A 26350-nucleotide genomic window follows, 5' to 3' on the forward strand; every position below is an offset into this window, starting at 1 on the left:
ACACGTGTCAGCATGAAAAGGGTTGGAAGACGGTTGGGGAAGGAGACGTTGTAACCGTTCGGGTGACGGTTTTCAGTACGGTTTCCCAGGGAACATTTAAAGGTTTGAATCATCATTTGGCAAGGCATCTTCAATCAACTTCAACAAAGCAAAGTCAGATTTGGGGATCACCACTTTAAATTTCAGTCTTTTATTTTCCAGTTTATTTTCTGTACCGTACAGTGTTTAGAGATTCCTAATCTCAGGCACTAATTAATCAAGTTTAAGGATATTTTCTATATCTTTGAATTTTACTTTATTTTTGTTGAAAAATTACATCAACAAGATGATTTTATTATTTTGTTATTACTTTGAATAGCTACAAACAATAAGAAAAATTTATAGTTATTTTCGTTACTTATGTTGTGAAATTTGATTTTAAAAAGTCACAAAAATTATACTATGACAATATCTGTAATAATTTAAAATGTTGGAAATATTTTGGTTATTTTTGCTGCAAGTTAAAATAGTCAAGAAAAAATTTCGTGACAATTTTTGTAACGAAATAATCAAAAGACACGGAATATAAATATCTTGGACATTTTCGTTACACAAGCCGTTACTTTAAATAGTCACGGAAAGTTGTTTGTAACTTTTTCAGCAAATATTATTTACGGAATAGTCAAAACAAAAAGTTATGACATAAATTTGTCACGAAATTACTTTCCGTGACTTTTAATTGTCACATATTAAAATTTGCGACAAATTTTTGCAGTTATCAACCTTTTTTCTAGTAGTGGTTGTTGTGTTGTCGTCCGCGTGGTCGTCGGACATATGACGTGGAACTATCTTTTTTTTACTCTCGCAATTTAGGACATTATGTGTACTCTAAGTATTATTTTTGCCATCTGGTTCCGAAAAAACAATTTGTTCTAGGGTCGTCGGATAGGTGACGTGCAATTATTTATTTTTTTAAAAAAAATATATTTATATAAAATTTTAATTTGGCCCAATTGGACCAAATTGCAAATAACCAATTGGACCAAATTGAAATATAAAAAACTTAGAACAAATTGTTTTTCCGGCACCAAAGGACAAAAATAATACCCGACGAACACATAATGTCCTACATTGCATAAGTAAAAAAATAAAAAATAAAAATCCACGTCACCTGTCCGACGACCACACGGACGACAACAGCAACAGCGGCGTCACGTATGCACCGGCAATGCCACAAAGGCGCACGTGACGGTCACGTGCGTTTTTCCGGCGCTGGAGGACAAAAATAATGCCCGGAGTACACATAATGTCCTAAATTGTGAAAGTAGAAAAAAAAAATATTCGAAAATGATAATTGAACCTACATACATGGTATTTTTTGCAATTTTCCCAACTTTTTAATATAAACAAAACATCAAATTTTTTGAATTTGATTGTTGATAGGGATAGTTCGATATTACATATCAAAATTTATAACGCATATCTTATACTCTCTCCATCCACATAGAAAGTAAACATTTATTTTTGACGCGGTGTTTAAGAAATAATAATATTTTAATTATAGTGGGTAGTTAAAAGAAGTGTAATGACATTTTTGTCCTTACTTTTTGATGTAAAAGTAATGATGTAATGTAAAGTAAGAGTATTTGTGGAAAAAAAAAAAAAAGATATTTAATGAAATGTTTACTTTGTAACTGGACGTCCCAAAATATAAATATGTATACTTTCTAGCTTGATGGAGGGAGTATATCATACCAAAATTTTTAGTATGCTATTTTAGCGTAATGAGATATTGTACAAATAATTTGATATACCGAATTTATAGATGAAAAAATACTGAATTACCGAAATAATACATATTGTACTAAAAAATACCGAAAATGTCAAATTTCGGTATACCAAACTTGTTTTTTTGTATGGTATCAATATTTTTTTTAAAATACCAAAAAATCCGGTGCGGTATATAATATGGTTCGGTATTATCGGAATACAATATCAAGTCATTTCTAATCGAATTCCATGTATGGTATCAGAATATAATATTTTCCGCTGAAATACAAAAATTAAAAATAATTTTACAATTTTGAGAATATATTAGAAAATTAATTATTTTAATACCAATATACTAAATTATTGATATAGACAGATATATCAAATGCTAAAATATCAAACTGTATTGATATTTTCGGTATATATTATACCAACAATGCTAAAAGTATATGCAATAGTCGTATTGAAAATGTTTGATACAGTATCATACCATATACAAATTTACAATATATAATAATTTTGACACTTTAGTATTTTTTTTTTTCATATGGTACCTGCATTATTTGAGCAAATTCATAATTTTCACTCTCATTTCACTCTTAATAATAATGATGAATGAACTATATTTAATGAAATATAAAAATCAAGTTCCAAATCAATCTCATTATTGACTAATTTTCAATTGTAAAATATCAAATCATATATTTTTTATATTATACTAAAAATTAACTAAAAATTTTAGATATCACATAAATACTTATTTATATCATACTGAATATTTATTAATTTTTATTATTCAAAATTCTAGCCCTACTTTTAAATATACAATAAAACAAACGATAAAAGTTATAGGTATTAGTAATTGAATAAAGTATAGTTAAATTTGTAATTGTAAATAGTATTTACTAAGTATTACTATATTAGAAAATGTGACCAATTTCGCGGGACGACCAAAAGATAAAAGATGGACCAATTTCACAAGACAGAGAGAGTAAAACAAAACTATATTATCCAATGTATTTATATATTAATTTTATATTTTTACATTTTTTCATATCATCATTTACTTTTTTTTTTTTAGTTTTAAATCATTAACATAACTAAAATTTAAAATAAATTAAATGAAATTTGAAATTTTTTATTAAACATTAATCTACTAAAAAATTATATATGTTTAAAAAACAAAATATGAAGACACTATGAAAGCTTCTAATTCAGAAATAACGCATTCGAAAATAAATAATGTAGAACAGGGACATAAGAGAGTTACCAAATCCTTGTTAGCTTTTGTTGCACTTTCAACGCGTCTTCCCCGCCGCCGACAAGATGAAATTCAATGCCGGAGGTACAACTAATCATCGCTATTCTGATTTTGCCAGAAAACACATATGTGCATTGGTACTACCATATTCTACATAGTATGGTACACAAATTAAATTCAAAAACAAATTTAAGAAATTACCCCTACTATTCCATTACTCTAGAAGAAACTGAAATTGAGTCACTAAGTATTTTATTGGTTAGTGGAAGTGTGTAAGAGTTTTCGATATTTTTGCCCTTTAACTGTATGTATAAAGTAATTGTACGTGTCATAATATATTTTTAATTCAAATAAAAGTTAAGGATATTTTGGTATTAGTGTATGATTACTTTTTCTAAAATATGAAAAAAAAATACTTTAAAATGAGAAAAACGAAAATGATAAAAAATATACTTTGAATTGAGACGGAAAGAGGATATAATTTTTATTTTTTGAAAAAAAAAAGATGGCAAGAATCACAATATAAAATAGTATTTAATTTTATTTTATGTTTTAAATAGTAAATTTTCTTTTAACAACAGTACATATTGTACGTATGTAAATTTAGGTATGAAATAGCAAAAAATAAAATAAAATTATGGAAATAATTAATATTGAAAAAACATATATAAAGAATTTGATGAGATAAAAAGTATATCACTAGAATTTGGGTTCAAAGATTACATACAAATATATATATTTCACAATCAAAATTAAAAATAAAAAATAAATTTATTTACTCAGCCCATCCACATTAATTCAAATAAATTCGAAAGAAATTCATATATTTTTGGTGAAAAAAGAAGAGAAATTCTTAATCTTTTGTCAAAATTAATAAAAAAATAAATTTATTTACTCAGTCAATCCACATTAATTCAAATAAATTCGAAAGAAATTCATATGTTTTTGGTGAAAAAAGAAGAGAAATTCTTAATCTTTTGTCGTTGTTTCTCTAATTTTATTAGCATACAATTTGTTGGAATCGTATATCTCGTCATGTCACATTTTGGAAACACACTTTCTTCTCCACCTTATCCAAGTTTAGCATACCATTTAACTCATCATCCTCTCCATTTTTTTCATCTTGTCCCCCTGACCACTTTCCTGACACTCTTACCTTAACGCTGCAACTCATTAATCAGTTTGCCTTGTTACTGTCTCTTGAAGTCAATCCATCTACGTCTCCTGAGCCGATGCCTCCTCTTGAGTCTCTCCCTGATTTTCGTCGCTCCACCCGTGTAAGTAGACCTCCCTCTCACCTTATTGATTATTATTTTTACTCTGTCATTTTATTACACCATGAGCCTAGGTCATTTCGTGAGACAATACTGATCCATTGTAACAACAAGCTATGATTAAAAAACTGCAAGCTTTGGAAAAGACTGATACTTGGGACTTAGTGAAATTGCTTTCTAGCAAGACACCCGTTGGATGTAAGTGGGGTTTTCTAATAAAAACTAATTCTAATGATTCCACTGACTACTACAAGACTCATCTAGTGGCTAAAGGTTATTCTTAAGAATATGGAGTCGACTATGAGCATACTTTTGCTCCGGTTGTTCGTCTCACTTAGTTGTCTCTTTGTTCTTGTTGTTGTTTTTTATTGGTATCTTCTTCAGTTAGATGTCAAAAATACATTCTTGCATGACACTCTTTTTGAAAAAGTTTACATGACTCCTCCTCCAAATTTCCCATCTTCTGGGAATGTTTGTCGTTTACGCTGCACTTTATATAGGTTAAAGCAGGTCTCGCAGACCTGGTATGCCACATTAGCTTGGCACTTTTTAAGTTTGGTTTTACTATATACTGTTACGATTTTGGTTTATTTATTCGCTGTTCTTCGCCAAGGATAATTATCCCCTTACTTTATGTTAATGACATGATCATCACGGTGGATGATATGTTTGGTATTTCTGATGAGCTTGGGTTCCCTTTGTTACTTTTTGGAACTTGAAGTCTCTAATTCTCTCGATGGTTTCTATCTTTCTCAAACTAAGTATGCCATTGATCTTATTTCTCGGGCTGGTCTCACTAATTTTCAGATAGCCTCCACACCATTTGTCTATGACGTTCGACGTACTCCTCATGATGACTCTCTTCTTGATGATCCTACTCTCTATTGTCAGCATATTGAAAGTTTAATCTATTTGACTGTCACTAGGCTTGATATCGCTCATGCAGTTCATATTGTGAGTTAGTTAATGGTTGCTCTAAGGCCCTCCCACCACTCCGCCATCTTACACGTTCTTCGTTATGTGAAATGTACTATACTACATGGTTTACACTACTCATCTCATTCATCATTGACACTCAGCGGTTATTTTGATGTTGATTGGGTCGGTGACCTTACCGATCGTCGTTCGTCCACTGATTTTTGCTTCTTCCTAAGTGATTCACTCATCTCTTGGCGTAACAAGAAACATACTGTGGTTTCTCGATCGAGTGCTAAGTCATAATATCGTGTTCTTGCTGACTCTACATCAGAATTTTTGTGTCTTCGTCACTTAGTCACTTATCTTTGTGTCCGTCAGTCATCTTCTACCACTCTTCATTACGATAGTCAGAGTGCTATGAAGATGACACATAATGACACATTTCGCGAGCGCACCAAGTATATTAAATTTGATTGTCACTTCATTCACCAACATGTCATACATGGGACTATTCATCTCATTTCGGTCTCCTCCGCAAACCAGACCGTCGATATCTTCATCAAATCTCTTCTTCCGAATTGTTTCCAATTGCTCCTAGACAAACTTAAATTGGCCTCTAATGTTCCATTTTGAGTTTGAAGGGCTGGTAGTAATAGATATACTTTTGTATTATTTATCTTATCATTTAATTTAGGAATAAACCCACTTATATAGATATTTCTGTGTACTTTTATTTTTATTTTAATACAATTCATACTTTTCCCTCGAAAAAACTTACAATTGCAATATACTGACTAAAGATTAGATCCGAGCAACATCTTAAGTAAACCGTATTATTTTAAAATATTAAAAAATTAGCTCACGTTGACAAAATTTTAGTTATGTTAATATCCATTCAAACATATAACATCCAATGTTATGTTTTGGAAAATAAAATACCTTTAACACAATATATTTTTTTTAAAAAAAATTGAATAATATCAATATTTCAAAAGTATGATGTAATTAAAACCTAAAGTTGTGTTATTTTGTAAATTTTTACAAAGATTTTACTATTCAATTTTTTTTTTCTTTAAAAAAATCAAATCAAAAAATTGTTTAATTTTTATTTTTTATATATATTATACTCCCTCTGTCCCGCAACTAAATATTCATTTGCTTTTTGCACGTAGTTTTAGAAATATTAGTATTATATTGAGATATAATATGAATAAAGTAGAAATGACTAAAATAACCTTATTAGTATGTGTGATATAAAGGTAATGACATTTGTGTAATATATTGTAAGTTGTAAGGGTATTTGTAATGTTAGATAGATAGTACGGTTACTAAAAAAGAAAATGGATACTTTGTTATGAGACGGACTAAAATGGAAAAATGGATACTTTGTTATGGGACGGAGGGAGTAATACAAATCTATTATACATTTCAAATATCACATCAATAATTATTTATATTATATCAAATAATTATTCAAATTTAAATTTTTACTATTAAAAAATTCAAATCCAAAACTCCAAACCCCGAACAAACACACCTTAAGGTTGTGTTCTTTTGTAAGTTTTACCATAAATTTTTACTATTCAAATTTTTTTTCTCCAAAAATATCAAATCAAACAATCACTTTATACAGTTAAAAATTCCAAACCAAAAAATTGAAAACCCACGAACAAACACACCCTAAAAGTCCATGCATACATATACAGTACTTGCTGACCTGCAGGTAGTAACAACAAACTATGCAGCCCTTTTATTTTTGCTTGTAAGTTTGGTTTAAATTTAAGAAGGTTTGATATGTAATTATTTGATAGGTAATGAATATAATAATATAAATATTAATTAAATTTAAACTTTTAAAATTAATAATAGTATGATATGATTATAAAATTATATTATATCAATATATATTTTTAAAATTTTATTTATTTGTATTATAAAAAATATTATTTTTTACAGAAATAGCATATATATTTTATTAGACTATAATTATTATAATTACCAAATAATTACTTTGTAAGGGTCTGTGAAAAAAAAAAAAAAAACAGCTTATCTGCATAGTGAATTTTTCCAAACCCCCTTGAGAAACACACCCTTAATTTTATCTTGAGACCTGTTGTTATATTTATATATATATATATATATATGCTTCGTTCGTTAAAAAATTACTCTTTTTGTCCCAAGTCAAATGGGTTATATGGAGTTTTGTAATAAATTAAGAAATAATAATATTTTATTAGTTAGTGAAAATGTAAAATAATTTTTGACATTGTTTTCTTTGATTTTATGTATAAAGTAATTGTATATGTAATTGTATATTTATAATTTAAGTAAAGGTTAAGGGTATATTAATATTAGTATATAATTACTTTTTATAAATTAGAAAAGTGATACTTTGAAGTTGAACAAAAATAAAATAGTAAAAATGATACTCTAAATTGAAACGGAAAAAGTATATAATTATTTTTTTTATAGTTATTTATTTAACTTTAAGCATAATGTATTTATAGTAGACAAAATTATCTATATTTATTAATTTTATTTTGATAAATAATAATCAATTTATTATTATTATTTTTATTTTTATTTATTTCACTATTTTTTTCTCAAATTTTTAATAAACTTTTATTAATATTTTACTTTACATTTTACCTATTTCACTTTAATAGTATTAAAATATTATTATTATTTAGTGTCTATACTCAACCAAACTTATTAATTTTTTCGGAAGTGCATATCTCATACTATATAATATAAAAAATGATGATAATATATAATTAGTCCCGTAAGGGATGGTCTGGGGTGTAGGGGTTGAATTTGTGACCGTGAGGTCATGGGTTCAAACCCCTGACGCTTCAGGTCCACCTGCCACACATGTTCAAAGTAGTTGTTATCGTCTGTTTACCATAGATTTTACTTTATGTGGATCAGACAGATAATCAGACCATTGGTGTACCAAGAGAGTGATATTTATCCATATAAAATTGTTTTAATACATTTTGAGTATATGTAGATTGATGAATAAATATCTCATAATTAATATAATCCACTTGTAATCCCAGCCAATATTTTATCTTTCCAAAATCTTTAATCTCAAATTATTTCTTTAAATATTCAAGTACAACTTGGATCTCTTCAGGAGTTCCAATTAGATCGAGGTCATCAACATATATTGCAATAATGACAAAATTTGATCCATTTTTCTTAATAAAAATGCATGGGCATATTGAATCATTAGTATAACCTTCTTTTATTAAACATTCACTGAGACGATTATACCACATTCACCCTGATTGTTTAAGTCTATACAATGAATTTTTCAATTTGATGGAATATGATTCCTTTGGGTTTAATTTGTATGCTTCAGGCATATTGAATCCCTCAGGAACTTTCATATAAATATCATTATCCAATGAGCCATAAAGATATGCAATAACTACGTCTAAAAGATGCATATCGAGCTTTTCCAGCACTGCTAGACTCACAGAGTATTTAAATGTTATTCTATTAACAACTTGAGAGTATATTTCATCAAAATCTACTACAGGTCTTTATGAGAATCCCTGAGCTACAAGACGGGCTTTATATTTCACAATTTCATTATATTCATTTCTCTTTTGTACGAACACCCATTTGTATCCAACTGGTTTTATACTATCTGGTGTTTGAACAATTGGTCCGAAGACCTTCTTTTTGTTTAATAAGTCAAGCTCTGATTGAATCGTATTTTCCCATATTGGCCAGTCATTTCTTTGTTGACATTCATGAACCGATTTTGGCTCTGGATCCTCGTTTTTTTCCATTATATCAATTACTAAATTGTATGCGAAGACATTATCAATAATTGTCTCTTTACGGTTCCAACATTTTCTTGAAGTAACATAATTAATTGACTTTTCAATAATCTCATCATGTTCTTCAAGATCGTGCTCTTCTGGAGCAATTATTTCAGGGTTGAGTTCCTCATTAGATTGAGGTTTATCAATGTCATTCCTGATATTTTCATGATTATTATCATTCATTCATCTTTTCTTTCGAGAATGTTTGTCTTTGGAACCGAGTGGTCTACCACGCTTTAAGCATGTCGCTTATTCATTAGCACTTGCAATTTGTTCCATCAGGGACAATCATTTTAGCCGGAGCATTAGCAGCTTGGATATATGATCGAGTGACTTTGCTCGAGTCATTGAATGCATCCAATAACTGATTTGCAATATTTTGCAAATCTAAAATGTGTTGAAGTTCTAGTTCACACTGCTTTTGTACGAGGATCACAAAAATTCAATGGGTTTTTTCAATTAATATCCCTTTTTGGTTCATTTTTGTCTCCCCTAATGTAAGAAAATATGATTAATCAAAATGACAATCTGCAAATCTTGCAGTGAATAAATCACCCATCATAGGTTCAAGATATTTTATAATTGACGGTGATTCATATCTTACATAAATGTCCAATCTATGTTGAGGACCTATTTTTGTACGTTTGGGGGGGTGGAATAGGAACATAAACAGAACACCCTAAAATACGTAGATGAGATATATTTGGTTCGTGACCAAATACTATTGCATAGGGAATAGCTATGATAGCTTGTCGGCCTCATTCTTATGAGTATTTGATAACTCCAAATATTAGCATATTCTTTGCTTAACAAAACTATGTATTACTTGAATTTCAGTGTAAAATCCATCACAATATCTGATTAATGGCATACTTTATTGATCTATTCCGCTTGCCATGATCCTGAATTGGTTTGTTGTTATTATTAATGATTTTTGACCTTTTTTAAGCGATGTTTTTGGCCAAGAAAAACTAAGGCATGAAAAGTGAGCGACGGCTCTGGCCGCTCAACAAGCGACGGCTTCCTCGCTTGAGCCAGCGACTAGACATCCACCGCAGCGAAGCGACAATAAATCATTTCAGGAAAATACCTAAGTGTCCAACCTGCAGTGGTAAAGCCATTCCACTGCTAGCCAACAAGGATAGCTTCGCTTAGCTGTGCTGATGTCCTCGAGCCACCTAGGCAACTGAGGAAGATCTGTGCCTTTACATGTCAAAACAAGCGAAGCGAGCATCCTGGAAGTTACGGCCAGTTCAACTGCTTTAACAGAATAACCGTTGTCAACTGCTTAACTGCCCAGCGGTTGAAAGGACTTCTCAACTGCTCGCAACTGCTATCCCATCTAGCTATAAATAGGGCCAAATATACCTTGTAAAATATACTTTAAAGAAAGAGTATACACTTGTACCTTTTTGCATTCTTCGTAGCTAACTTCCTGCCTCCCGAGAGCTCTAACCCTGTAAGGGAGTTCTCAGCAGGAATGGCCAGAGGAGTTGAGATTCTTCTCCTCTGGCCGCTACTTTACTGCTTTCTAGTTCTAGTTTATAGCTTTGGTTTACCGTTTTTTTCGTGTTTCCTTTTGGAGAGTTTTACTATTTTCCATAGTAAGTAATGAATATCAATCTTTCTTCATCGGCACTTCTTCCCCTTTTTCACATTTGTATAAATCTGAGTCATAAAGAATCTTGAGTCGCTGAGAAAGAACAGAGAAGAATAGACTATTTAAGCCCTGTTTCGCATCGTATTCATTAACAGATTCAGGGTGGTTCAATGTAGTTAAGTACGCGGGAGCCTTGTCGACCTACTTAATTATTGATCTAAATTCGATTTTGATTAAAAAGAGGTAAAAGAAGAGTAAAACCACTAATGAGACAAAAATTAGAATAATTAACGGGGCACATACGCTTGTCTACTGGGTCACATAAATTTCTAGTGACAGTAAAGAATCTTGCTTATAATGTTCAAATTCTGGGCGTCGACACCACACCTCTTGGTCACCCTTTATCGCTCGACATATATATATATTACACACTCATCTCCCTCGCTCACATCCGCTCACAAACCACTTTCACTGCCTTCATCATCCATCAGTTCACTTTGCTCACCTCCACTCACCTTTATCACTTTCTTTACATTATGTTCTTATCTAGTTTTGTTTGGGTTTGCTCGTAAGCGAGCCTCTCTTCTACTTTTCCGTCGCATTTCACTAGATTGATAATTGATTAAATTTTGCGACTTAAATCCCTGTATTCGACCTAGAAACTCACCAGTTAAAGAGTATAAATAATTATAATAAATTATTCAGGTTCTACGACCACATATTTTAATCTATATCTGACCACTTACAATAATCCACTGCACTTTTATTTCGACCAAAAATTCTATGTAATTGAACTACAAAAATTGCTTGTTATAATTTGGCGCCGTTTCCGGGGGGTGGAATAGGAACATAAACAACACACCAAACAATACGTAGATGAGATATATTTGGTTCGTGACCAAATACTAATTTCATGGGGAAATAGCTATGATAGCTTGTTGGCCTCATTTTTATGAGTATTTCTGCATGTAAGATTGCATGCCCCCAAGCCGAAACGGGCAACATAGACCTCATCAGTAATGGTCTAGAAATCAATTGCAATCTTTTATTAAGTGATTCTGCCAGACCATTTTGTGTATGAACATGAGCAACTTGGTGTTCTACATTACTTCCAATCGACATGCAATAATCATCAAATGCATTCAATGTATATTAACCAACATTATCCAGACGTATAGTCTTAATTGAATTATCGGGGAACTGTGCCCGTAATTTAAAAATTTGTGCAAGGAATCTCGCAAATGCCATATTGCGAGTAGATGATAAAAAAAACATGTGACCATCTGGTAGATACATCAATAAGCACCATAAAATATTTAAATGGCCCACATGCTAGGTCTATTGGTCCACATATATCCCCGTGTATTCTTTCCAAAAATGTAGGTGATTCAATACCTACTTTAGCTGGCGATGGTCTGGTTATCAATTTTCCCTGAGTGCATGCAACACAGGTTAACTCATTTGAGTTAAACGCTTTTTGACCTTTTAATGAATGGTCATATGAATTCTCAATTATTCGACTCATTATTATACTTAATGATGCCCAAGGCGATCATGCCATATTTGAAAATCGGTAGTCTTTTGATCTACCGTGAGGTGTGTTTCTACAACACCTAATCTGGCATAATATAAACCAGTAGAGAGTGAGGGTAATCTCTCAATGAGGCATTTCTTTTTATTAATAATATTGGTGATCAATAAAAATTCACCATCGGTATCACTCGTAGTTTCAATGTGATAATCATTTTTTCGAATGTCATGAAAGCTCAGTAAATTTCTTCGAGCTTTAGTGGCCAACAGTGCATATTGTATCACAATTTTCGTCCCCGCAGGGAAAAATATAATGGCTTCTCTAGAGCCTTCCATTAATTTTGCATTGCCATGTATTGTATTGACATTCACCTTTTCTCTTTTCAAATGGGAGAAATAATTTTCGTGTTTCAATATTGTATGTGTCGTTGCACTGTCAATGAAACACATATTTGCATCATTTTGATTGGCATCCATTTAACCTTCAAATATAAATAAATGCAGTATTAATAAATGCAAATATAAATATTACAAAATACATTACGAAAAGGTAATATGCAATAATTTAAATAATACAAAATATAAAATAACATAAATGTAAAATGACATAATATGTCTATCACTTGGGGTTTGTTGGATCTACGAAAAAATCCGTTATATCAAGATACGTTGTGTCATAATCCAGAAGATCATCATCGGGGTCGTCATCGTTATCAACGTGATTAGTCTTGATAAAGATCGGCTAGGTGTTTGGTTGTTCTGCAGGTATTGGCCCAATGACCTTCAATGTCACACCGATTATAAATGTCGATTTGTCTTTTTCCTTGTTTAGCATTTTCGGCTATATCCCCATATTGGGGTTTACTCTGCATCCTGTTAATGTCAAAACTGCGGCGATTGTAAAGGATATATCGACCACGTTGACTCTCACGACTGCGACCACGTCCTTGGCCTCGTTTAGAAAATGTCACGTTCGCTTTAGGGAATGGACTGGAACCAGTGGGGCGGGACTGATGATTTTTCATCAGTAACTCGTTATTTTGCTCAACTAATAAAAGACATGCAATAAGTTGTGAGTAATTTTGAAAGTTTTTCTCATGATACTGCTGTTGCAGCATAACATTAGACGCATGGAAGGTAGAGAGAGTCTTTTCCAATTTATCATTATCAGTAATAATTTCTCCGTAGAGTTTTAACTGAGATGTAATATGATGGATAGCAGAGTTGTACTCTATAACAGTTTTAAAATCATGCAAACGCAGGTTTAGCCAATCATGTCGGGTTTTGGGGAGAGTGATATATTTCAAGTGCCCAAATCTCTCCCTCAATTCATTCCACAAATCAAGTGGATCATTCATCGTCAAATATTCAAACTGTAAAGGAATGTCCAGATGGTGACGAATGAAAATAATAGCCTTAGCTCGATCTTGGTTTGTAGTCGCATTTTCACTGGCAATTGTAGAATAAGGTCCATAGAAACCAGATGCATTTCTACATCCAGGGATCAAGTCAGAAAATTATTACCGGTGAGAGACAAAGGTTTAAAGAAAATTTTGCAAAATTTTTCATAGTACAGAAAATAGATTATATAGATAGTATAAAAATAAAATTTACCAAAAATAAAATAGGTAAGAGTCTTCGTACTGATAACGTGCTATATAATAATTACCTTTATGTGTTTTATTTCTATCATTCAGAGTATATATATATATACATAGACTTTTATGTCCAAACATCCATGTCTTGAGAGTAGGAGAATTTATGAAAATTTTGAAACTCTTATGTGTTTTATTTGTATTATTCAGAGTACATATATGTATAGACTTTTATGTCCAATAAGAAACATCGACACCTTGTCTACATAATGTTAATAAAATATTTTGTGTATAATGCGTTGCGTATAAGTGTATATAACATATTGCATATATTTTCTATTGCAATATAATTTTTAAAATATTTAAATACTTACTCTTAATTTTTTAATCATATATATTAAATATATTTTTAAATTATCAATATTATTAATTAATTAATTAAAATAATATTATAACTTATTATTATTAATTAATTAAATAATATTAGCTTAAATATTATTATCATTAAAAATGAGGTCAATTGTTGCGGACATAAGAGGAAATAATATGTGAATAATTAAGTCTTATATATAATTTTGTGTTTGTTTTGTGAAATTATTGAAAAGAAATTTTTTTTTAGACAAAATAGAAAATTACGTAAAAAAAAAATATATAAAAATAATAAATGTATATAAAATATTAATTTTTTTAAAAAAAACATGTATAAAAGAAAATAATAGAAAAAAGAAAACCTCAATCTGTACCTGCTATACTCTCAGCTGTGTACGAGTACAATTTTTATCGAAAAATATTTATGCATTCATTTAGTTAATTACTTGTGTTTACTTTTCTGCAGACCCTCCATATTTTCATTAGATTATTTATATATTTTAATTATTTAGGATATGTTTCTTTTTATGAATTTGGTAAAATTTTAATTTAAATTTAGTATTAAAATAATATTTTGTGAAAAAAAAATATATATATTTATCGATTTTTATCTGTGGGACGAAAGTAACAAAATTTATAAAGTCTAATTACTAATCAGCACTATTTCTATCTATCTATGTCATTATCTTTCACACACAATAAATATATCAAATAAATTATGAGTGCAGCAGATCAGATTCTTGCTGCCTCCAATAATTGCTTGTAACAGAATATATCACCTTTTTCCCTTTAATATTCCAACGACATGTGGGACGAATATGCATTTTATTTAATTATTTATTAAAATAAAATCTCAGAATATATTGGGCTTCAAGTCTGATTCATGCCTTTGGATACTATACTAGGCCTGAATGACTAATATTTAATGGGCTTCAATATTAAGGAAATTAATTATGGATTGGGCCCAGTTCTTATGAGTTCCATTGTCAACCGACGCTTGATAAAACCCTACTGACACACAACTCGTTTCATCGTTGATCGATAACCATCGTCCTTCTGAAAGAAAGAATTATTCCATACTACTAAATGGCTCTGACGAATTTTATACTGACTGTGGCAGGAGTTACCGCCGTCGTGTTGCTGCTGAGGAGCGATGTCAAACAGTCGGCCGCCATCTTCCGCCGTAACGTCCGCCACATCCGTAATTGGATCGAAGAAGAATCGGCTTCCGCCGCTAAGTATGTGTTTTATTCCCCATTCTTAAATTTTACGCTCAATTTGTTTATTTCCGTGCTAAATTGTCCGCATCAGAGGTCGTCCCGGTCATAATTTCAACTGTTTTCATTCTGTAATTTTTAGGATGAATCAACCAATCCGAGCAATGTTAGTTTCAATATAGGTGAATGAGGTGAATGTCACCATAGTTTGTTTAATAATGTTCTGTATTGATGCATTGATGTACTGCCAGATACCCGATCAGTCCTTTTTCTATTATTCATCCAGGAAGTTATTTGTTGTTTATAAAGTTGGAATCGGATCAGTTAGTTTAACTAGACTATGGTGGAGTTATCAAGAAAGTTGGAAACTTGTTTGGAATTGAGTCAATTTATTAACATCTTATGCTGTTACCTCCTCAAGCACATTAGTGATTGTGGAAGACATATAGATGCTAGCAAATTGAAGTTTTTATTGATATTATTGTTCAGATGTGTAGACCTCTGTTACATGGATGGATTCGAAAACCCAGCTTAGAAAGGGTCCGTGTATTATATATGTTTCATGCTGTTGCAGGGAAATGGACAAGACAAAAGTAAAGGAAATACCTGGAAAGGATATCCCCAAGGAGGACAAGCACTAAATTCGCCCCATACCTTAACGTCACTTGTAGCCCAGCCCCTATACATGGAAATTCTATTTAGTTCATGGATTTTTCTTTTATCAAGTTATAGCGTTTAAGGGCAATAACTATATGTTGTAAATATTTTGAATAAATTTGCAATTTCAATTTCTTACTCCTTTTTGGATGCGGCAACCTCGTTTTTGTCTGTAAATCTTAATCTTGAGAAATGAGCATCCTGTATTTGTGCTGTTTTGGCAATGTTCTCTCTGCTTGTGGGTTATTCTGCTGTTTATGTTGGGATGAACAAGACATTTGCATTGCACTAGCTTTTTTTAGTTCATACTAGGCGGCTCATACTGTTTTTGGATTTTACTGAGATGAAAAATGATCTCCCATACTGAATGAGATATATCACAAATTTACGGTGGGGGATATCTAGTCGTGAGGTTTTGGATTATTGTAGAATTATTCATAAACATTTTCCAATATTGACTCTTGGCGAGCGATATTGATGATGGTTTGATTGCCGGAGGTGGGCCTGTTCAAGTGGTGGGATTGGTTCACCCCTACAACATTTGTAATTTAATTCTTGGTATATCCATGGATTAGCAGCATAGTATTTAGAAGGCTGCATACTTTTTTAGTAGCCGTAGTTTTGGCTTGTGCTAGTATTGTGAACTTGTGTAGTCATTTGAATTGATTAGAGAACAATAGAGTAGCTGATCTCCAAAATCTTGTAATATATGTCAATCCATTGTGCAGAATTGAACTCCTAGAGCTAAATTTGGTCTTAAGGTAATGTGATATGATGATGTATGGCATAAATATAAGTTGGGAAGCATATATAATTATTATAAATGAGAAAGATGAATTTGAACCAACTGTCTCGCTAGTTAAACTGAAAATTACAAAAAAAGAAGAAAATGAAAAAGATTGTGTGCAGTAGACATTTTCATGTGTAGAGCCATCATCACAATTTATGTGGAATCTAGATACATAGTAGTAATGATCATAATTAAAAATTTAATCTGCTGCCATCTGTAGTAGTATATATCTTGTTGATTCAAGATCAAACCAGAGGAGGGGGGTATATGTGCATCTGGTTGAGAATTTGCTCGAAATTATCGGTGGGTTTTTCGACTGGATGCATGTGCATGCCTTCATATGTTGTCACCACAGTCGACTCATCACTGCATAGACGCTGCACTTGCTTCTTCACATTGCATCCCTGATGAGTGCATCGATAGTAGCTTCTGCAAATTAACCAGAATAATACTATATCAACACCAATCACTAAATCGAATTATATATAGTATGTAGGAATGGAAATGATTAGTTAAGTAATGTCTGTGGATTAAGTGCCATGAGATGAGATGAGAAGCTTAATTATACATACATACATGCATGTCCTCATTAATTATTTATAATATGAATATTAAAGAATGAATGCATGGGTGAGCTGACCTGGGGAATACGTTGTTCTTGACAGCCTTCTGGCCATACTTTCGCCAGCGATAACCGTCGTCGAGTATATCGACCTGGCTTCTTGTCTGGAAAGCAAACCTCTGCTTTCTTTCCTTTTTCATCTTCTTACCTGTACCTGCACTACTGCTACTACGTTCGCAGCTTGATGATTTGCTACTGGCACTGCTGCTCATCTTCATCTTCGTCTTCATCTTCATCTTCATCATCATCATATGATCATGATCATGATCACGATCACGATCACGATCCTCGCTATTTAATATCCCACTGCTATGCCTATGCCTATGATCATTATTAATGCTCCTAGTCATGATAATCATCTGATCATCATCCTCCTCAGCTACTTTTTCTGCACAAGGTGTGGGTAAGTGGATTTCCCTCGTCGCCTGAAATCTCATCATCGTTAACCCTAACCCATCTGACTCCGACAACTCATGATTATTCATGGCGCTCCCATTACAATAAGAATAAGAATTGACCGACGACATCATCTTCGATATATAGATGATAATCTAATCTAATCTAAGAAGAAAATAGTCCACCAGCCACACCACCACCACCACCCACGTTAGCTACTACTAGTCATCCTATTACGTACATGCAATGCAATTGATATTCAAGATATCTCTCTCTATCTATACTCTATAGACCATACAAGTTAGCAATATAATATACAGCCTTAGCTAATTGCAGAAAGTTCCGATTAAGGGAAATGATCCGATATCTATATAGAGGAAGTATGTATTATAATGAATGAATGGCCCGACCCGCCCCGACCCGACCCGACCCGACCTTCATTGTAAACGAAACAAAACAAAATAAAATCAAACAATCTAGATCGGATGCGATGTATATCAAGACTGTAAGATAAAAAAGGGTGGTCTGAGGATATATATATATATATATATAGTTTTACATTATGATGATCGATGCGATTGGACTTTGGAAAAATTGGGGGCGGCGGCTTCAATCCGTACGAATGAATTTTAATGGATCTGCCCAAAAACCATTCGTTGTCCGCTCCCCGCTCTGCTCATTAATTTCATTCATTTATTCCTACCTAATTCTGCTGAATATTCATTCATTTGGTCCTTACGATGATGACAATTACTTTTCTCTTTTTTTTTTTCGATTTCTTTTCAGGAAGAAAAATGTTGCCCTTGACGTCAACACATACGTCAACATAAATATATATAGATATAGACATACAGAGTCAATTACGCACACGAATTATAATTAAACAAGATATTGCATAGTTATTCCAAGTTAATAATTAATAATGCAGATATGCATGTATATCTAACCTACTTTACTACTTGATTATTTTAAATAAATGTAGGGTGTGTTTGTCGAAGGATTGAATTTTAAATTTACTATTTATTTATTTTATTTTTTAAAAATATCAAATTAAATACTTATTTTTTATTTTTTATATTATACTAAAAATCAATTTTATATTTAAAACATCACATCAACACCTATTTATATTACGTCGTACAACTATTCAAATTCAAAATTTATCCAAACCCCCGAATAAATACACCGGTAAAATACCCTTACCTATGAGAGGGTAAAAATAGGTCAGATGCCTATAAAAGGTATACGGTTTGAACCTATTTATTTTATAAAACTCAATTCAAATGTATTCTAATTAATATTTTACAAAAAGTTTTTTAAGTTTATCGGGTCATATAATTTTGATTTAATATATAAAATTATTATATTTTTTAACAATTTATATTTAAAAATAATAATTTAGTGATAATAATTAAATATAAAATTGATTTATTTTATTATATATACACATAAAATAATAAGTGTATTTATATATATTTTTTACTAATATTAAATTTAAAAAATATAATTATTATATAAGTTTTTTAAATAGGTTCATAGGCTATATATGCTCTAAAATAGGTCAGATTTAAACTTTAAAGTCATTTTATTTTAATTTAATAGGCCATATTAGATTTCAATTTTTCAAAATAGATCTGGTCTATTTATCCAAAGCTCGTCCTGACTTGATTTATTTTCATCTCTACTGACTGATCGAGAGCCTACATTTATACATTCATATATACGCACACGTGTGTGTTTGCGTATCGGGAGGACAACGATTTAGTTAGCTACGCCTAGTATATGATCTATGTCGATAAAGTGATTAATAATTAACTCATGATTGTTTTGTGTTGTGTGATATATGATTTAATATAACATTCCATCTGTCCCAAATAAATTGTCAATATTATTGATTACTGTTAAAATAACTAAATAATTTAGTTAAAATTTAAAAAATTATAACTTCTGAATTTTTAAAATTTGATTAATGTGCATAATTATATTCTTTTAAAAAAAACAATTATACTATACAGATGAAATAAAAAATATGACTTATTTATGTGAGATTGATGAATAATAAGTAGGATGTAACTGATTATATATTCTGTAAGTCCCTTAAATTTAGTAAATTTAGAGAGTATATATTATTAAAGGTGATTTGTGTTAAAAAAAAAAAAAAAAAAAATCTCTAAATTTAGAGGGTGAATGGAGCATATATATATATATATATATATTATTAAATGTGATTTGTGTTATATATAAAAAAAAAGGGACTAAATTTAGAGGACAAAGAAGTCAAAAGTTTAAATGAATAGTTATAAAAATAGTTTTTTTTTTTTTTTTTTTTTTTTTTTTTTTTTATATATATATATGAAAAAGTAGTTTGAATGTTATATGTTTTTATTAATATAATTGTATTTTTTTTATAAAATTTTTATAATTTACTTTTAAAATTTATTTATTATATTTATAGATTTTAAATTAAAGTATAATATATATATATTTAAATTTAGTTATTTAAATTTTAAAGTTTTAATTTAACGATAATATATAAATTAAAAATAAAATTACAATTTAATATTAAATTATTTGTATTTAGAACTTTATTTTAAAATTTTATAAATTATATTTAATAATTTTAGTATAATTAAAAAAAATGATATACTTCTATCTAAATTTAATATTTCAATTATAATTGTAAATTTTAATTCAACTATAACATATAAATTCATTATTTTTACATTAGTATTATAGTATTGTATTTATTATTATTATTATTATTATTAAAGGTAAAACCGTAATTTTATTAAAAAAATATTTTTATTTATTTCAAAAGTTACTTTGGAATCTCAAAAACTGTTTCTACATGAATGCAATACAAAATAGCGTGGTACTGCGTGTGGTATGGAAATTAATTAAGGCAATGTAATTGTGGAAGACACGTGAATTAGAATGAAGAATTCTATAAATGGGTATGGGTGGAATATGACTGAAACCAACATCACCACCCTCCCATCCTCAACTAATTTCAAACCAATATAATTATTCAATATTACTCCCACAGTCCCACGTACCATGTCTGCTGCACTGTAAACACGGTATTTTAAGAAGAGCGTAATTAGTAGATAATTAATAATGTATTAGTGAAAATAATTATCCGATAATATAAATAATTATAAATTAAGATTAAGATAACTAATTAGTTTAATTAAAATTTTAAAAAAAATAAAATTAAAAAGTTTAAAATGAGATTAAAATGCATAATCATTTTTCAAAAAAAAAGTGACATGGTATATGGGACGGACAGAAACGACAACATCGACATGGTATGTGGGACGGATGGAGTATTAGTTAGATATTAACAAACAAACCAAAAAAAAAAAAAAAAAAACACTTTAATTCAAACCAATGACGTGTTCCTTCAATTATATTGATCAGACTTCCACACACCTATAAAAATCTTATTATTATTATTATTATTTGGTATCAACAAAAGGTTTATTATTTGTTCACAACTAATAATACTCATATATATATATATATATATTAATCACTTCACCTCTCATACACATACAAACATTCCCAGAGTTCGCAAAAATTGACCCGCCACAATTCGATATGAATCCGAGACTGGCACAAACTTTACGTGATAATAAACAAATAAGGTTAGGACCGAAATTCTTAATTTGAACCCGACGCAACAATTCGACACAAATTTTGACATAACAAATAAACAAATTAGGTTAGGATTAAAGCCCTTTAACTTCAAACCACTACAACAATCTAATTATAATATATTAATAAGCACGGATTTCATGGTGTTAATTTGACCGGATCAACATCTATTATAAAGATAAACAATATATATTTATTTTTATAACGTGGAAACCCCAGTCATGAGTCTATCTCCGCACCACCATATCATCTATTATGGACGTAAACAACATATATTTTTTGTTATAAAATATCATATATTTTTTTTAAAAAAACATAACAAAAGATGTAAGGTGGACTGAAATGTAAAAACTAGATAAAATATATAAAATTGAGGGAGTATTAATCAGATTTTTTTGATGAGATATATTTTTTTAAATGAATAGTATCAAATGAGTCAAAATTTGTTAGGTAAACAAAGCCTATATACACATTTAACAATTAGATGATAATTAGCTGTTAGGTAGTTAGTTAATTCACTACACACGTTGATCAATCAAAGAGAGATTCAACCCTTGTTCGTAGACAAAGCGGATTCGAAATTGTTTGAATTTTTGTTATTAATTATTGAAAACTAGAAAAATATTATAAACTATTTATTTTTTATTTTTTAGATATTTTTAGAAAAACAATAATAATTTTTCATTGAAATTATATAAAATATAAAATAGTAAATCTTTTCGTATATATATTTATTATGTTAATTATTATTTATTGATTTTTAATATAAAATTATATAGTAAAAAACATATATAAATAAATTAATAATATTTGTCTTTCTATTAAATTTAAGTTTAATAGATTTTATATTTTACAAATAAAATGATTAATAATTAATAATAGTAATTATTTTAAATTAAAAAAATAAAAATTATAATTTAATAAATTAATATATTAAAAATAATTAATAAATACTGTAATAAAAATATATTTATATATATATGAAATAAATAATTAATTTTAAAGGTAAATAAAAGATAAACAAAGTTAGAGTGAAAAAACTCTTCTAAAATGCCTAGTAAATTAGTTTTTTGAATCCAAAAAGCTTTTTAAAAAAACTAATTTATGAAACACACATAAATTAGATTTTTAACTGGTTAAATAATAAAAATTTTAATAAGTTAAAAGCTCTTAAAATTTTTTTGCAAACACTTATTTTTGTGTGCTGCCATTTTTTAATTTAGGTCATCTTCAACTCATAACTTCATTTTTTAACTTCTAACTCTAAATAGTTGCTACAGTAATTTTACTCAAATCATAACTCCATTTTTTACTATTATTCTTCAAATATTCAATTTTTCCAATTATTTTAAACAATTTTTTATTTTTATAATTTAAAATAAAATTTTAAAAAATTTTAAAAAATAAAAATTAAATTTAAAAATCAAATTTATAATTTTTAAAATTAAAAAAATTAAAAAATAAATAAATAAATAAAGTAACGCCAAAAATTGGCTCTTTAACACTAGGGTTGTTATTTCAGCATATAGTACTTGACAGAGAGATAGATAGGTGCATGTGTATGTATGTTTGGAATGAATTACGATTGAACTTTCTTCCACTGTAAGCCAAATCTAAAATTGTCATGGATTAGTAGTATGTGTGTGTGTATCAATGCTGCTCTTTGATTTGTCTTCACCAAATCCATGACCATGAATATTGTTCAATGTATACCCGCACGTGCTTTTATATTTGTCGCAGTCACACACACGAGACAAATTAACTAAGACTAGTAAACATCGAACAAGTTATCATCGTTGAAAATCTACACCACTAAAGCATATGCACGACGACAGGACCCTTCAAATACCAGCAGCCAGCCAGCAGGGCTTCATTAGCTCCAGACATTTTGATTATTATTATTATCACACCAAACATAAAACAAACAAACAAACAATTATAGGATGGGATCTCGACTAGACTTATTACCAAAATGCATGTAGATAGTTAGGCTCAATCTTTTTCTTTACATGTAAGATTTCATCCGAGGCCTCACCAGTGACTGGCCGCCATCCACAAATATGGTTGTCCCCGTCATGTACCGCGACCCATCACTGATTAAGTAAATCACTGTTGAGGCCAGATCATTCTTAACATCAAGCCACCTGTGCAACGGATTCGCTTCTTTAACCAGTTTTTGTGCCCTCTCCTTCCCCACTGATACAGGGAACTCGTCGTCAAGATGTAGCCCTCGGGCTATGCCATTCACTCTTATCTGATACTTCCCAATCTCCAGTGCAGATGTCTGCCAACAAACAATGTTCGTTATCGTTATCCATCAACTTTTCATGCCAACATAATCACTTACATATACCAATTGTCTGAAATATTCTTCTGCAGATCTCTGCTATTTCTTTCCGAAAATATAAGAGAACGTGACAAAGAAAGTGTATTTAAACAACAATAATAGCACCAGAGGTGATGCTTGTTTGCAGTAGGACAGCTTACATGCAAACAATGATCGCCATAGTTTTCACTGTATGTGTATTCAGAACATTATTGAAGCAATAATTCACATAAGCTACAGCTCAGCAACAAATGAATTAAAACCCTCTTCCAGAAATCCCTCCCTTCATATTCTATTTTTGTCACACACATATATTTGTCAATCTTCATTTCTTGGGTGCTAAATAAAAACAATGTTTTCTCAGTACTATTCACAAAATTGGATGAAACAATGAGGACACAGAGGAGAACAAAAAATGATATGAATCATAACAGAATAAGCAGATTGGGAGGAATGGTTTGAAAAATCATTAAACGCAACTAGGCATTTTAACTACCTAGCATGTTAAAATCCATCTACTATGTTCTGCACCAATTCATTATCCCACATCTGAAAAGAAAAGATAAATGGACAGAGGAATGTTAAAAGTTCATTTTATATGTGTGGTGTTTGTGTGTGTTTTGCATGTTCTCGTGACATAATATGAATTCATACAGCCAGTTGATAGTCAAGTATATGCAAAGCACTTACCCTTACTAGCTGCTGGATTCCAGCCAAACATGAACCATATGCTGCTGCACCTTGATATAGCCCTCTTTCAGCCCCAATTATAGAGGTCAAGAATACAATAGATCCCCCAGATTTCTGATCCCGCATGGTTTTACCAACAGCTTTCAAGAGATACCATGGCGCCATGAAATTGGTCTTGACTATCTTTCTGAATTCACTTGCAGGTAAAGACAAGGGATCTTGCATCTTACCTGTTTTGGATATTCGAAGGTGATGGTTGTAAAAGAAGATATGGCATTTGGATATTTCAAAGCTACGGATGACAGTATGTGGGAGTATAGTGGACGGAGTTTGAAACTTGGGATTAAATGTTCCACAGCAGGTTTGTGCAAACATTTGACATATTTCTAGAGTCTCTTACATGTACAATGTGATTGATAATTAATGACAAAATATGATGCTAATATGTGGTAGTATATATAGTTTTCAATGTGATCAAGCAGGCTTATCTATCGAATTCTCACAGGACATTTAGATTAACTAGTTTCTAGACAATCAGATTTTGCAATTTCTCACCCAAAATAAGGCAGGATAACCAAGAAAACATCAGAAATAAGTCTGTCGATCCTGGAGCCTAAAGCAAAGAACAGAATTCTAACATATGCATAGCCAAGTATCCCACAGACAGTAAGGACAAGTAATAGAGGGAATTTTTCAGAGAATCAAATTGTTACACAAGGGTTCATAGATCACATGAACAATCATTATTAACAACTCCTACAGAAAAGGTCATGGCTCACCAGTGGACAAGGGCATGATGAGCTAATGCAATAACATACGTGAGCTTGTAAAAATTTAACAAACACCTCCTTTGTTCATTAAAGGTAGGATAATTGGCAGGAACAAGCAGAAATAGTTTCCTGGCTTTACAAGTTTCTCTCCCTCAAGTGTAAAAAGGTTTATTTGCAGGCATTTAAGAAAAGGGAGAGTTTGACTGTAAGCAACCACCAAACCATGCCTTCGCCTGAAAATGCTGATGTCCACCTCTTTCTAAGGAGGGGTTGTGCATCAGCCCTTGCATAAGAAGTACAGAGCAAGAGGGCATGCATAAATGGGGTTGAACTGCACAATTAAAGGTGAACATTACAGACAAATCATTAATCAAGAAATACGATGCTCATTCCTGAAAACTTGTTCCTAGATTGGCCTTTGGCAACTCACGTGATCTTCTGTTACTCAGACGCACTTGTTAATTTTGTTTTTGTTTTTACTTTTTTCCCACTATTTTAGGACTATCATCAATAAAGGATAAATGAGCAAAAAACCAAAGAGTTCGCATCTTGTTGAAAATCATACTTCAATTGAGAAGTCTTCGAGACATGACTAACAAAAAATTGCGGCCGATTGAGTGATGGACAAATCTGTTAATGTACCTTCATAGGAATAACAGTTGACGAAGGCATCCAAACTCCCCAAGATCCTCCTTGTCTTCTCCACAGCTTCATGGAAAACCGCTTCCCTCTCATCCTCCATATCCAGCCCCACCACTTCGATGAAAACGTCGCCGTCTAAGGAACTCCTGATCTTGTCCGCCGCAATCCTCAGTTGACCCTCGTTCCCCACCAAAACCAGCCTTCGACAGGCACACATCATCTATAATGAGCATACACCATCTGAATCACATAGTAGAAAAAGAATGAGAAGAATAAAGATACCGGCAACCGCGCTGGACCAGATGGCGGGCGATATTTAGGGAAACCTCGTCGGCGGCGGAGGTGAGCAAAACATTTTTTTGTTGGCTTTCCATCCCAATCTGAAAGGAATCGACAAAAACAGTTAACAGATGGGGCACTCCACTGTTGCTGTATTTATCTATGTGTGTGA

General features: G+C 30.8%; 3 protein-coding genes across 3 annotated transcripts; 1 reads left to right on the forward strand and 2 right to left on the reverse strand.

Annotated features, from left to right (window-relative positions):
• Window positions 1-15152: 15152 nt before the first annotated feature.
• Window positions 15153-16230, forward strand: LOC127258252 (uncharacterized). Its single transcript, XM_051285031.1, has 2 exons — window positions 15153-15370; window positions 15924-16230. The coding sequence occupies exons 1-2, from the start codon at window positions 15219-15221 to the stop codon at window positions 15988-15990; spliced, it is 219 nt and encodes a 72-aa protein (XP_051140988.1). The 5' UTR covers window positions 15153-15218; the 3' UTR covers window positions 15991-16230.
• Window positions 16231-16808: 578 nt separating this feature from the next.
• On the reverse strand, window positions 16809-18229 carry LOC127258346 (probable WRKY transcription factor 75). The gene is made up of 2 exons (XM_051285150.1): window positions 17437-18229; window positions 16809-17225 (listed from the first exon to the last, which is right to left on the reverse strand). Exons 1-2 carry the CDS (start codon window positions 17946-17948, stop codon window positions 17042-17044), a joined length of 696 nt encoding a protein of 231 aa, XP_051141107.1. The 5' UTR covers window positions 17949-18229; the 3' UTR covers window positions 16809-17041.
• Window positions 18230-23169: 4940 nt separating this feature from the next.
• On the reverse strand, window positions 23170-26350 carry LOC127258423 (uncharacterized). The gene is made up of 4 exons (XM_051285258.1): window positions 26182-26350; window positions 25900-26099; window positions 24488-24717; window positions 23170-23755 (listed from the first exon to the last, which is right to left on the reverse strand). Exons 1-4 carry the CDS (start codon window positions 26271-26273, stop codon window positions 23477-23479), a joined length of 801 nt encoding a protein of 266 aa, XP_051141215.1. The 5' UTR covers window positions 26274-26350; the 3' UTR covers window positions 23170-23476.

The sequence above is a fragment of the Andrographis paniculata genome, unplaced genomic scaffold, assembly GCF_009805555.1.
Source record: "Andrographis paniculata isolate CXL003 unplaced genomic scaffold, ASM980555v1 Contig59END, whole genome shotgun sequence".
Lineage (NCBI taxonomy): Eukaryota > Viridiplantae > Streptophyta > Magnoliopsida > Lamiales > Acanthaceae > Andrographis > Andrographis paniculata.

What these genes read in the sequence shown, in the direction of transcription:
- LOC127258252 (XM_051285031.1), top strand. Translation starts at nt 15,219, where the DNA reads ATGGCTCTGACGAATTTTATACTGACTGTGGCAGGAGTTACCGCCGTC. An exon ending in GAATCGGCTTCCGCCGCTAA is followed by an intron (nt 15,371 to 15,923) that starts GTATGTGTTTTA and finishes ATGCTGTTGCAG; the next exon opens with GGAAATGGACAAGACAAAAG.
- LOC127258346 (XM_051285150.1), bottom strand. Translation starts at nt 17,948, where the DNA reads ATGATGTCGTCGGTCAATTCTTATTCTTATTGTAATGGGAGCGCCATG. An exon ending in AAGAACAACGTATTCCCCAG is followed by an intron (nt 17,226 to 17,436) that starts GTCAGCTCACCC and finishes GTTAATTTGCAG; the next exon opens with AAGCTACTATCGATGCACTC.
- LOC127258423 (XM_051285258.1), bottom strand. Translation starts at nt 26,273, where the DNA reads ATGGAAAGCCAACAAAAAAATGTTTTGCTCACCTCCGCCGCCGACGAG. An exon ending in CAACTGTTATTCCTATGAAG is followed by an intron (nt 24,718 to 25,899) that starts GTACATTAACAG and finishes TATCCAAAACAG; the next exon opens with GTAAGATGCAAGATCCCTTG. An exon ending in GAATCCAGCAGCTAGTAAGG is followed by an intron (nt 23,756 to 24,487) that starts GTAAGTGCTTTG and finishes GTTTGTTGGCAG; the next exon opens with ACATCTGCACTGGAGATTGG.